This window comes from Gadus chalcogrammus, chromosome 11, assembly GCF_026213295.1.
Source record: "Gadus chalcogrammus isolate NIFS_2021 chromosome 11, NIFS_Gcha_1.0, whole genome shotgun sequence".
NCBI lineage: Eukaryota > Metazoa > Chordata > Actinopteri > Gadiformes > Gadidae > Gadus > Gadus chalcogrammus.
In genome coordinates, this window is record NC_079422.1 from 12,937,219 (window position 1) to 12,951,127 (window position 13,909).

Genomic DNA, 13,909 nt, shown 5'->3' on the forward strand with positions numbered 1-13,909 from the left:
GAGCATAGACACATGCAGGCACACATAACCAGCTCCTCAATCAGCAGACCACTTGGCGCAAACGCTGACACTTTTTAAAGTGTAGTGTGTGTAGATAAGCTATGGAGATACCCTCTTTAAACAAATCATTTCTTGCAGCTAGCCTGCAGTAGGGCCCAAAAAGAGATCGAGACCTTACAGCATTACGGTAGGGCAATCCATTGTGTGTGTGTGCGTTTGCGTGTCTGTGTATACGTGCACGGGTACTCTGCCGTCGCTACCTCATAAGGAGCAGTAACATGGACGAGCAGGGGACGCAGAAAAGAAAAAGGATGAGGATCAAACAGGATCAAAAGCACAAGGATGAAAAAGGATGGGAAAAAAAACAGAATAAAGGGAAGAGGAATACAAGGCACAGAAGAGATGAAATGGCACGAAGGCTATTAAAAACAGAGGCAGGCCGGAGGAGAGAAGAGACAGAGTGGCGTGGGGCGGCGATGAGAAGGAGAGCAGGCCTCCGCTGCACCACATCTGCTGGAGATATACTCAGTGCTTCTGGGAGTCATCCACCCATACAGCTCCTTCGTATCCCTCTGAACGTCCACACACACACGCTCACGCACGCATGCATACGCAGACACACATGTCCATCTTGATTCTCTGGATTGTGTTCAAAATCGTTTTTTAATATTCCGAAAAAAATATTTTATGAGCCATTGCTTTGCTGAAATAATGGGAGCACTAAATCAAGGTAATAGTCTGAGACTACGTACTAAGCATTTACCAGGGGTTCCTCAAAACATCCATCGACGCTGACACCCTGGAGTAAGGGAGACCGCTCAGCGTCAGATTTTTTTTATTTATTAATATATATATTTTTAATGTTTTTATGTTCAAATATCGCAGAGACCACAACGCTCATTGTTCTGTTTTCCGTCCACTCGACAGCCATTGACGGAGACATATCCAGCAATGATTGAGTTTCTGGTAAGGGGTGACTCAGATCCAGTCGTCACAAAGCATTGCTTATCTTCTTAGCGTGTTCCTACTTAGCGTGCAGCTCGCGTCCTATCCCTTCGCACTCCGTCTCCGTCTCAGCCCTGATGCTTTTCAAGGTTTGTTGGCTGACGTGATACTAAGCCAAGCTTTTCGCGTTAAGGTCAGGGCTGCACACTGAATTTCCACAGGTCCATATTAAATGTGATGTACAGTGGTGTCGGTGGAGCTAACTCTGAAGACTAATACTGGAGGCCTATTGGTTTACAGTGCTCTCCCATGTATTCCTGCATGCAATGAAACCTGGGGTTGAGGTTGGGGGTGCAGGGTGGAAGATGTTGGCCTCAGGCTACTGGGATTACATCCCACAGTGCACTTTGAGGAGGCTCACTTTTCAAGCTTTTTTTTTGTACAGCTGTCAGCGAGCTTGGGGTTGGGTGTGGGGGGGGGGGGATCAATCTTGCTGTCAAATTCTCTAATCAGAGAAGTCTCTGGGGGGGGGGGGGGGGGGGGGTCCACCAGGGGAGGCCAGCAATGACCACATCATTGTATCTGTGACCTGAAGAGCTTATAGGAGAGGAGCACCGCGGGTGAGCACATAGCTGGATTAAGACAGAGGATACATTGGTCTTCATGAGGCCAGGACACTATATCAATCCAGAGCTTCAGAGATAGTCCACATTTCTTCTGAAAAAAAACAACATCTGTGACATTGAATGGAATTCATCGTTTGTATACACAGAACTCCTGCAGCACAAGAGGCAGCCGCTACTGCCAGGACGGGGATCTGTGTCCCAGGGACATGAGACCCATACACGGATCTGTAGGGGGTGAAGCCTACGGCACCAAGCCGTCCAGTGGTGGTTAGCTGCCCTCCGCGAGGCTGGTGTTGGCTCAGGCCAGCGGTGACATAGACTGATGGCTGTTAGTAAAGCACTGCAGCCTTTGGAGACTAGAGAGCGACCACGTTGGCAATACTGCGGGAGGGACAGCAAGGTGGAAAGCGCTTATCGGCTTTTGCTAAACAAACAGACGGCTTTTGCTAAACAAACAAACAGCGTGGCACGGAGCGACAGTAGAGCAATGCGGAAAAAACATGACAGGGGTTTATGGTACTGGAGCATATGCAATGGAACCCAGTTGCGATGGCAATGTGCGATTAAATAGGGATTTTTTTTAGTAAAGATTTTTGTGTGTCAAAATTCAGGACAGGGTAAAACAAAGTATTCTTCAGCCTAGGATAGGGGTTGGGGGGGGATACATTTAGTCAACAGAATCCCCTGCTGCATTGTGATGTACAAGCCCTATTTGGACAGGAGATGTTTCTGTCACAAATCCAAGCATCTGCTCTGCATCTGATCGGAAACGGTCGAACATCGAGGATAAGGGATGCCTAGCGACACAAGTAGAGCCAGGTCAACAAACAAAGTGCTAACAGAGAAACGATGTATCATAAAGACAAAAAAAAGAAAAGATCGGTCAATTTCGTAAGAGTCATTGAGAAAATAGCACACCTGCTGTAGAGTAGAGAGGATAAAAGCCTCTTCTGACTAGTGGATTCCCCCTTACCTGAGTTCCGGCAGTCGTCGCCCTGCAGGGGCACCTGCACAGAGAAGGCCAGGAGGTCCGGGGCCAGCAGGGACTCGGGCTTGCGGATCTCGTTGAGCCAGCGGCTGGTGTGGAGCTCCCTGGTGTCGGACGGGCCCTGGATCAGGGGAACCAGCTTCTCCTTGGACCCCTCTTCTGACCCTGAGTGGGAAGAAGCCCGAGACTACAGTGAGCAATGACGCCTTGTACTGAATTGGCTCATTTCCCTTTATGAGGAACTTTTTAACTTGCGGCTCGGAGCGTAACAGAGAGGACAACCGAGGAAGATAATTCTATGTGACCATCCAGTATGACTAAACAGGTTCAGTTTGTGTGGAAAAATAGGCTTTCTGAAACTGGAAGAACAAACCCACTTCCTCAATTAACTTGGATGACCCATGTCGTAAACATACATTTTGGTGAATAAGAATGGAAGAGTGTAGACAATATAGTTGGTCCCTAACTGTAAATTTACTACTGTAACCTTTTGACATTAAGAGCCGACACAGATCTTATAATCTGTTCTAGCTACAGGAGATGAGCGAGCTTTAACCCAGCAAATCCGCTGTATGACTCAAGCACAAATAACACAGATTGCTGCTGGGACAGGGACCTGCCGTTCTGCTGCCAAGGAACAGAGATGGCCAAGTCCCAATGACAGCGTCGCAGGAGACACCACTGACCGAATCACAGATGTGTGGGGGAATCCAGAATGGGGTTTTGGAAGGGGGGGGAAGTGAGAGAAGCCCACCAGAGAGTGTGCATGAAGAAAGAGGCGGGGAGGGAGGGAGAGAGAGAGGGAGAGAGTGAGAGAGAGAGAGCGAGCGAGCAAGAGAGAGCAAAAGATGAGAAGATGAGGAGTCTGGCCGGACTTTCTCAATCTCTGCCTCCTCCGCAGGCCGTAAAGTTTAACAGGGCACAGCTGCACACACCTGGAGTCCTGGCGCACACTTTTACAGCTCCCACGGTTCCCGAGGCGCATTTCACCGTCGCACGGCTGCACAGCTTCAGCTCCACGTTCTGGACCGAGCACTCCAGCGTCGGCGAAGGGCTCCGAGATTTCACACCTCATAAAAAAAGGAAAAAGAGAGAGAAAAAAAAATGGAAAAACGTGAAAATGAAGTCCAGCACGGCGGGTTTAAACGCCGCTGCCTTGGTTCTGTTTAACACTCGATTGGCCTTTAATTGTTCTTGACCCCTTTTCTTCCCACCTCGCGCGCACACTCCTGAAGGCCTGAGAAACCAGGTGCTGCCCGCCACGTCCAGGCTTCCCCTAGTGGGTGTGTGTGTGTCTGGTAAAATGTGCTATGGCCTGGGATTGCTGGATATGTCCGTTGGGTTCAGGGTTAGCCTTGAACGGGTGGGCGGTGGGGGGGGGGGTGTTCGGATTTTCAAAAGAGCCACCTCTGCCTCTCTTTTTAACATAAACCCCTTGCCACACCTCAGTTCTCAACCTGTGACCTTTCAAACAATTGTACATACCCGTGGAAAAGCCGTCAAAACCACCCGATCGCCCCCCTTAAAGCAAAAACCTGGATAATTGTTATATTAATGTGACCGGGGAGATGCTTAACCATAAAAGCACAAGACAAACTAAAGCACACAACAATGAAGACAAACTAAAGTGTACGCATTTTGAAAGGAAACATTTAATACCAGCTGTATTCTTTCTCAAAAGAAAACCATTACACTTCAAGATAGAATTACAGAAGAAGAAAAAAAAATTCTTACATAATCATATTACCAAAAAAAAGGTGGTTAGAAATGATGCAAATAAAAGATAAGGCACCTTAAAATGTCGAGCCCTTTGTCTCCCACTCGACAGGTTGCTGAGGTAAATCCATTTGGGCTTTGCGACTCAAACCCTTGAGCTGAACAGCAGGACTATTAGGAGCATGAGTAACAGAGCGATATAAAGGATATATCTTTCCAAAACTATTTCCAATAATGCATACTCCCGTTTCTAACTCTGTGTCAACCCGTGACTCACTAAACACTACTGTTACCTCATACACCCCCCCACCCCCCACTACCACCATCCCCCTCAGTTAATGGCGGACTAATGTGGAACAACATTCGGTCGGCCATCTTTCCAGGACGGGAGTGTTTGCACTTCGGCGGGGGGGTGGATTACATATCGGCCTTTATGATATGTCAATGTTATTTCTATGGGGAGAGGATATTTCAAAAGAGCGAGAGAGGGAGGGAAGAAAGACCGGGCGAGAGGGGGGAAGGTTTCAGGATGTTTCAGGTTTTATTTTTATATGGTCTTTTTTCTTCCCATTACCCCTCTCGTTGACGGTGGAAGGAGGAGGTCTCCCTCCCGTGAAGCATTCTTCCCGTCAACCGGCACCGTCCGTGGGATTCACATCAAACTCTTGCATCACCTGCTCCAGCAAAGGGCCTCGCTTCTCAGAATAATCCCACCCCAGACTCCCACAGAGACAGACTGTTACATGAAATGCCTACGAGGGTCCACGCTACCTCGCATATTCACAGGGTTTACAACATGGTGATGTATCCGTTTTTGTTTTTTTTTCCTGCCCTGATCCAATAAATCCCGTCCAAGCATACGGGAATGTGAGATGAACTGAGAGATGCGGGAACAGCAGGGAGAGGGAGTATTTAGCAAGATAGAAGAAGAAAGCGAAAAAAGACAACGAGGAAAGAAAAAAGAATGACAAGACGACAAAGAAAGCCAAGGAGGCAAAACAAAAATCCTCCATTAAACCGAGGCTAGGAGCGAGGAGAATCGGATTTTAGTGTTTTACTAGGCCAGTGATCTAATAGCTGCCGGTGCGTTTGGAGGTATTGTATTAATAAGGCAAAGTCGGCCTGAGCTACCAGAGAGAGAGAAACAGGCCTGGAGGATGTCCAGTTCACCGCTATGGAACACAGCCAGCACTCTGGATTTCTGGTGTGGGGTTTTAAACAGCAGAGACAGGTCAGGCCTCCAGGCTTTCATCCTCCTCTTCCTCTCACGCTTGGCCCAGCAGGTCCTCTTCCCACTGCCCTCCTTTCTACTCCCCCCTTCCTTTTTACTTGTCATCCTCCACCATCTTTGTGGACTTCTTCCCTAAACACGTCTAATCTCTGACCACTGCAGCTCCCTACTTTACCCCTTCCTCCTCCTCCAGTGTGGAAGTCCTTCTCCTTGTTTTGAGCTTATCAAAAGATCTTAGCCTGGGAGCACTGGGAGTAAAGAAGGTGTTTGTTCCCCGTGTTTGTGTAATCTTAATGAGATCATTATTACAAGGTAACAAGGCAAATCGGAAGGCACAGGTTGGAAGCAGAAAGAAATAACAGGAGAATTATGGGCAATTGCAAAAATTGCTTGAGTCTGGACAGGGGGGGTGCGGGGGAGGGGAGCACGAGGAAAGAGATGGGGTTTCTCCTCGAACTTTCCCTTAACTGCCGACTTCCCTTCCCCTCACCATCAGACAAATTGCCCAGGAACCTCTTCACCTGCAGTCTGGGGGGGGGGCGGACGGACAGACTCCTCTCACAGCATAGAAGGAAGATGGGGGGTTCAAATTGCTCTCCTTCTGTCTCTCCGCCTGCCACTTAATCTGTCTTTCTGTGGGTCAAATGCAATAGCAACGTCTGCGGAGCTGCATACCAGTGGCTCCGTCCACAGTTTCCCTCCGTGTGTGTCGGACATGGGAGACCAGGGGCTGCTGAAAGCACTTCAGGCCGGAGACCAAATGACCAAGCCAGCCCCCATCTGGCGGCCAGGTTTTTGTTAAAAGCCCTCTCGGTGGACCCTAGCCTAGTATTGGTGTCGCCCTCAACGAGTGTACCTGCCTCATGATTCTCCATTCAAGAAACCAGGCTGTTATTGAATGTTTCTAACGCTGTCCCTCTCTCTCCAGTCTGAACCATATCTCATTTTGCGTGTCTACCAGATGAATGGGATTTCACAGCTGAAGCCTGTTCAGGAGAGTTGAGTTACTATAATGGCCATCTGCAGGGAGGCCGACTTGTGTAAGCTTTTTCAGTTCACTCTCTCTTTTCACTCACCAAAGGGGGGGGGGGGGGGGGGTGGTTGGGGGGGGGGGGGGCAAGGGGGTTAGTGAACGACCTACCTGAATAAACATAGGAACGCTTCAAAGAAAAACGGGACGGAGAAGGACGGCGACGTATATTGTGGAGCACTGATTGCGGACGGGCTACACTCTAATGATTAAACACAGTCATTTAATAAAGCCCTACAAAACGACCGAGGGCCTGTGACGGACCAGGGGGAAGGAGGCGGCCCTCCTTCTATCAGCGCTGACACTCAGTGAGCTCGTCGTCCTGTTTCACAGCCGTCCTTAAGTTGAAAAAAGAGAAACCTCCGGCAGAAAAATCAACAGCAGTTGATTGTGTTTCAACAAAATCCCCAACAGCTCCCCGGAGCCCCTTCATTTACACCGGGAGAGATGAAGATGTTAGAAGAGCGCCGCAATCTGGAACATGACAAGAGGCTGTTCCCTGGGAGCGTGTTCCCCTTTGATAAGCAGCGCAGCGGGTAGAACTGTAACACGGCCCGCTTTGCCCCCATAGACATCCGAGGGCAGGGTGCACCTGCTTAAGGGGGAAGCCCTGGTCAATGCTTTACCCAGCTGTCGGCCTATAAAAGTGGGGTGCACAGGAAGGGGAAAACACACACACACACGCATGCATACACACATGCAAGCTTATGTGCATGTGCATACACAGGCTTTTCATGTGGCAATTGGATGGTGGCAGAATCCAGTTTCAGGTTTGTATTTTCAGTGGCTGTATGATTATTTATATGGTTACGTGTTTGTGTGCAGCATGCATGGGTATGAAAGACTATGAATGCTTGTCATAGAAATGAGTGTGTGTGTGTGTGTTTGTGTATGTGTTTGTGTGTGTGTGTGTGTGTGTGTGTGTGTGCGCGTGTATATGTGTGTATGTATGTGTGTGTCACACAGTGCCGTTATTGGTCGAGCTTAGGCAGGTGCAGGGAGTACATAAACACACAGCTGGGGGCCAGAGGCTAAGGCACTTCATCAAACACTCTGAGGGCACCCAGCAGCAGCTGGATTTACCATCTCGAACGCCCAGAGAGAGGGAGGGAGAGAGAGCGAGAGGGGAAGGGAAAGAAAATACTGAGAAGCGAATGGCGACATGATGGAATAATAACAGAAAAAAAAGCAAGTAAGACTCAAATAAATGGACGACAAGAAACGGTTGTGCTGATGAATCTGCCAGGGGATGTGGACACAACATTTCTGCACCAAACTGCATTCCTCAATAGTTGGGTAATTTGTGTCCATGTGTCTCCGCATGCGTGTATGTGACACGGTTTGTGTGTGTGTGTGCCACGGTTTATGTGTGTATGTGACACGGAATAAGTGTGTGCGTGTGTGAGACACGGTTTGTGTGTGTATGTGTGTGTGTGTCTGTATGAGTCACGGTTCATGTGTGTGTGTCACACGGTTTGGGGATGTGTGCGTGAGCGTGTGCGTGTGAGAGAGAGTGCATGGGCGAGCGTGTATGAGTGTTTTACAGGACATCTGTGTAGTTGAAAGCCATGTTTTGCACATTCCAGCATGTTCTGCTCTCATTCCTTTGAGGAATGGTATGGGAAAGTCTGCAGCTCTGGACCTGGTCAGCCCCAATTCTAAAACAAGGAGCTCAGTGTTTGCATTGGCCTATGTTTCATTAAAAGAGCTGTGGTTATACATCAGAAATAACAGACCTTTTGCACAGTGATCATGTTTAATGCCACTGCGAGGAAGCTTAGCCATGGATAAGACTTAAGTGTGGTTGGGTTCTTTCAGCAGCAAACGGGCTCCTGGCTATTCACACGGGAACCATGAAGTCTGTGTGAGATGAAGCGAGAGAAAGGCAGAAGGTTTCCTTCACTGTGTGAAAGCAGCCAGCCGGCCCAGCCATTCAGTGGTGATGCAGAACCTGCAACTGTCTATCCCGGCCCTGAGAGGAGGGGACGCTGAGGTACCATAACTAGAAGCCCTGGCACGCTGCCCCCTACCAGCCAGAGGGCTGACGGAAAGACAGGACAACAGGGGGACTGGGGGAGACAGAGAGAGAGTTAATGGTTACCAATCTGTAGGCACATAGAGAGACGAGAAGGAGCACAGAGGTTGGACTGGCAATGAAGTCACATCAGTGAGTTGGCCAACTGTTGAGAGGTCGCAGGCAAGGCAGAAAGGCAGCCAACTGGGCCATTAAGTGCTCATGCAGAAACAATAAGGGTCCCCAGTCAGGAGGGCATTTGAGCAGCAGGCATTAAGTAGGCGTATTTCCATCCGTTTGATTTAGAGTAGCTTCTGTCTGCTTTCATACTGGGAGACTTGGGATCAGGAGGGGGGGTTGATGTTGGTGGTGATTAGGCAGCTATCTGTCCACATCAGGCCCAGACTGCTGTCAACACAGCAACAAAACTCAACACCAACGAGGACCACAACACCCCAAGAACTGCTCTGGCACATTGCGTCCCTGTCACACATTGTGTGAGCAAAATTGCACTCAGTCATTTCAAAACCAGATCAACATGTGATTGAGTATTAAACATTGCATTGTAAGTGCAACGGAGGCCAATATTGGCAAAACAATGTCAAATATCCACTTCCAAATAGCCACAGCCTCAAACACCCACAATCGTGCAGCCACAAGTTGCTAATCCAAGAGTAATGGCTGGGGAACATAACTCTGTGGTGGGCAGGGATGTTGAAATCTCCTGCTTTCATGTGAGACTACACAGCCAGGCAGCTCCCAGCTTCCTGGGTAGAAATGAGAGCGGTGGGAGGTATGGAAGTATCGGTTGCCGGCTGAGGGTCCTGGGTGAAGAACGTGTGGCTGCCGCCGGTGGCACTGGAGGTTGGGGGGTCCGATTATCAAAGATTACCGCCAGCCTCCAGGTGCTGCCTGCCTTTATGTCTTTGTGTCTGGCCGCTAAAGCAGTGACACATGTTCTCATTGGAAGCCCGGAGTTTTACTCTGCCACCGAATTACCACAATTAAGGAGTTCTCATGCGGAAGCAATTTGGACAACACTAATGGACCCCGGCAGGGGTGTTGTGTGCGCGACGGTGAGGAAGGAGAGATAGATGAGGAGACAGGAAGAGAGGGAGAGCGAGAGAGAGACAATGAAAGAAACTAAATGAAAGGATTTGTAGCATAGTAGTAGTGTATATTCTAACATGCTCCATGAGCTCCAACAATTTGAAGCAGTAAAACCGAGAGAGAGGCAGAGAGAGAGAGAGAGAATTAGAGAGGGCGTTGGGGAGAGAGTAAAAAGTGTAGCTGACGCACGGGATTCCCATGTTGCCACTTGTGAGGGCGGGAGATTAAGCAGTGGTGAGATAGGCCATTAAAACACGGTTCTGGATGAGAGGGCCTGCCTCTCAATCTCCTAGAGCCTCGGCCCTAATGCTTCCCTGACACATTTGGTTAGCATCAGAACCAGGGGTGTTTGGGCTTTGAAGCGGTAGCCAGGGAGGGATGCCAGTGTGGTTCTACCACGAGAGAGGCGCTCAGCACAACAGACCGCAGCTAATGACGCTAAACCAGACCCCGCCACACCGGGACACAAACCCCCCTCTCCTCCCCTTCGGATTACCACGGTCCCACTGTATCGTTCACGCACACACACGCACATATGCATGCACACACAGCCCGCTTTCCTTCAGTGACAAAATAAATAAACTTTGCTGGGAAAAGGGATGGGTTTTGTTTATCATGAATCCCCTGAGATCAATATTTATGTCCTAGTTTAAAGGCCCTGTGTTTGATTGTGTGTGTGTGTGTGTGTGTGTGTGTGTGTGTGTGTGTGTGTGTGTGTGTGTGTGTGTGTGTGTGTGTGTGTGTGTGTGTGTGTGTGTGTGTGTGTGTGTGTGTGTGTGTGTGTGTGTGTGTGTGTGTGTGTGGCAGTCACTTCAAGGGGAGCTCCTGGGGGAAAACGTGCAGCCTGTGTGACACAGAGCTATTTGCTCCGTCAGGCCCCTGGCTCGTTCCCGACTCCATTAGCCCTGGTGCTTCCCAGCATGGAGCCAGCCCCTACCAGGAAGACACTGCCTAAACCCAATACATACAAGCTTGTGTTGGGAGGAGCCCTCATTGATCAACGCTGTTAATGGTGTTTAGCGTGGGCCTGGTCTAGTGCGGTGTGGAGGCCGCAGACGCAGAGTTCTGCTTACATCTCATTATATGCTCCAGTGAAGCTCTGCCCTTTGAAGAGTTACTGGTGATCATCATTCACTTAAAAGTGTCAAGAAGCTTTTTCGCTTCCCCCACTGATGCAGCGTGTCGAACAGGACAATCGAAGGGTGTACTGCAATTCATAAACTATGTGTCAAGATCCTTGCTCTCTGTCTACCTAACCGCTGTTTCCCAACTTTAAAGGGGAGGTGGCTGAATCATTTGGTTAATTAGGTTTGAAAGTACTGGAGTCAAAATTGTTATTTGTTTTAATAAGGATAAAGATAACTTTATTTCATTTGAATACTCCAAATTCTAAAGTCGAGATACAAGGATTTAATGTCAAAATAATGTAAAATGTAATTGTATTCTAAAAAGGTGCTGGTGAAAATTGTAGTTGTGTGTGCTGATGTTCCATTGCATTATAAACACTTGAATAAAACACTTAATAAACACGCCCTGAAGCTCCAATCACGGCTTTACATCCTATGAAAGAAAACGTGTCCATTCAGTACCTCCAGTAGACCTTTCTTACAGGCCACCCTGTGCAGAGAGAGTGTGGGAAATCAGGGAGGACAGGAAGACACAAGCAGGATGATGTCCCCCCCATGACAATGGTTGTATGTAATGGACACGCGCAACCTGCGACTCAAATTCCCTGTACATCTCTCAACTTGGACGACCGCCTCCAAAAAAAAAACTGTACATACTCTCATGTCCAAAAGCAGGAATAACACGGTACCACTAACGTCTGTTTTCCATATACTCCCATGGCTTCTCTCATTAGCCTCTGACTGCAGAGAGAGACGGTGAAAGCACAGAAAAGGAGCGTCAGGGAGACAAGAGAGAAGAGGAAGGCACCCGCTGGAGTCTGGATTGACTTAAAACATCATCACCGTCCACCGGGGGCAGAGCGCGGGGGCCGTCTGCGGCCCGCTGAAGTTTTCATTGACAAGCGCCGTCTCAAGTTCCATCCGAGATTTATCTCTCGCTTCTCTGATGCTGACACAACGCGTTTTTAATGTCAAAAATAAGCTTGGGACTGGATGAAAAGCCCTTCCTCTTTTTCTCTCTCCATCGCTCTCTCTCTCTTTGTGTGCCCTGATGTCAAACCATGATCTTGACAGCCAGGCAGGCATCAATTATTTTCCAACCAATAAGTTACCTCTTCAAAGACGCACTCTGTATTGAGGCAGGGGCCAGGCCGCATTGAAACAGACATCTTAGGGTTTCCATTAAACTCCTAATCTCTCTACTAAAATCCATGACAAATATGGATCATGAAAGAGAGAAAGCCGGGTCCCTCTCTTGCGTCTGTTTTCCCCATGGAACAGTCAAACAGTGCATCAGCATGCTCTTCATGTGGCGAGTGTAGGAGCCCGTTACGTGACAAGGCACGGACGCCCATTCCCCCAGCTTGTCTTGAATAATAGATCGGGGGCATTAAGGTTGGTGCGCAAGGCGGAAAGTGAGCCAACATCTAGATGGGAAAGCAGTGGCAAGACGTCCTGTACCGGAATCGGCTACCAACAGCTGGTTCTTGGTGAAAGACAGGGAAAGGGAAGTGGAAGAGGTGAAACCAGGAAAAGATAGACGAGTGCACTCAGGGACCAGACAGCTTAGAGAGTAAAACACACTAGGTGTCGTCTTTCTGTGGTGAGGGAGTGAAATGAAAACGGACCCTTCACTTTTTTTCCATCCTGCAATAACAGTGAGCAATTATGGACCTTTACCGCATCCAGGCACCCACAGGGGGATTTGCGTCAGAGTTGGGGTCCTGAAGGTAGCCTGATCACAGAGACCTCAACCGGCCTTGCCTTCAATGCCCTTTTTTGGCAAAAGAGCATAAAAAACATTGTTGACAAGGTACCATAAGAAATGCCATTTGTTTCAGAACAAAGGGAAACATCAAGAAGAAGAAAGGTATTAACAAGTGCAGCTGACGTAACCTTGATCTGTCCTTTTTTCCCATCTTAAAGCCCCCCCCCATACACACACACACACACACACACACATACACACACCATTCCATCCCAGACGGGGACAAGCTGCAGGGGGAACTTGTGAAAGCAAAGACTTGTTTTAATAACGATATAGTCATGAGTGTGAGCACAAGTCCTGGACTATTATTGTCCACAATCCTTCTAGTCGTTCTGCAATGAGAGCATAAGCTCTCTGTATCCAAACATTCTCACTAATCGCTTGCCTTAAATGGGATCATATAACGAGAGTTTAGGAATCAACATTGGTAGTCGTCATGCACATACCTGACCTGGTAACAAGGGTTGGGGGCTGGCATATTTTGTGTGCCTGTGTGAGTGTTAAACCCAACACTTAATTAGCTGTCATGGGTGCTTCTAGGAAATGCGGAGAGCAAATACCACTTCAGTCTCTGAGGTGACTCCGTCCATACCGACCCCTGCTCCATGAACATACATTTCTTCAAATGTCCTCATTGCGCTTATTTCAATTTCACCCATTCATTTATTGCATTGTCTCCCTTTGTTCCTACTCTTACATCCTGCTTGGCCCTGCCTATTTTCTCAGCTTCGGTCACATATGTTTTGTCACAGATCATATATCAACCAGTCATCTGGAGCCGCTCAGCTGGCCTCGGCTGATCGACCTACACCACTGACCACTTTCCCATCTGAGGATATCCTGAGCTAAACTACCTGGAACCACAAAACAAGGACACACTAGACACCGTGGCCTGGTTGCCTTCCCTCTTGGATAGAACCAAAAACGATTAGTATAATGCTTACAGATGGGCATAGGAGCTGGGTGTGCATGATTAAAATAAAATAAAAACATTTGATGACGTGGATAAGTGAGCTTTGATGAAAGTTTTGGTACGTCTGGAACAATTCTCCTCAGACTTCTCAGTTCATTGAGAAGTTCTTACAATGGCCGGCAATGATTAAGAAGATGCAAGTTGATTTACAAAGGAAAAAACAGGCAGGGAGGCATTTCCACCGCTGGCCAAGTTTGAAAGGAATTGACGGACCAACATCATCCATCTTTTTTAATGAGTTGTCTGCAGTGGCTCTAAATCTGGTGGATCTCTGCCTCTCTGTATGTCATCTGGAGGGTTTACTGCAATGTCACGGGTCCCAGGCTGCGACCGGAGGCGGACAACTTCTGTTTTAACACACACACACACACACACACACAC

General features: G+C 48.4%; 1 protein-coding gene across 1 annotated transcript in view; it reads right to left on the reverse strand.

Annotated features, from left to right (window-relative positions):
* LOC130391474 (intermembrane lipid transfer protein VPS13B-like) overlaps positions 1 to 13,909 on the reverse strand; it is a 209,687-nt gene that overhangs the window by 124,646 nt on the left and 71,132 nt on the right. Inside the window, exons 18-19 of the mRNA XM_056601627.1 lie at positions 3,495 to 3,629; positions 2,545 to 2,724 (exon numbers count right to left, since the gene is read on the reverse strand). Coding sequence (XP_056457602.1) covers positions 2,545 to 2,724; positions 3,495 to 3,629 — 315 coding nt within the window. The remainder of the gene's footprint in view (positions 1 to 2,544; positions 2,725 to 3,494; positions 3,630 to 13,909) is intronic.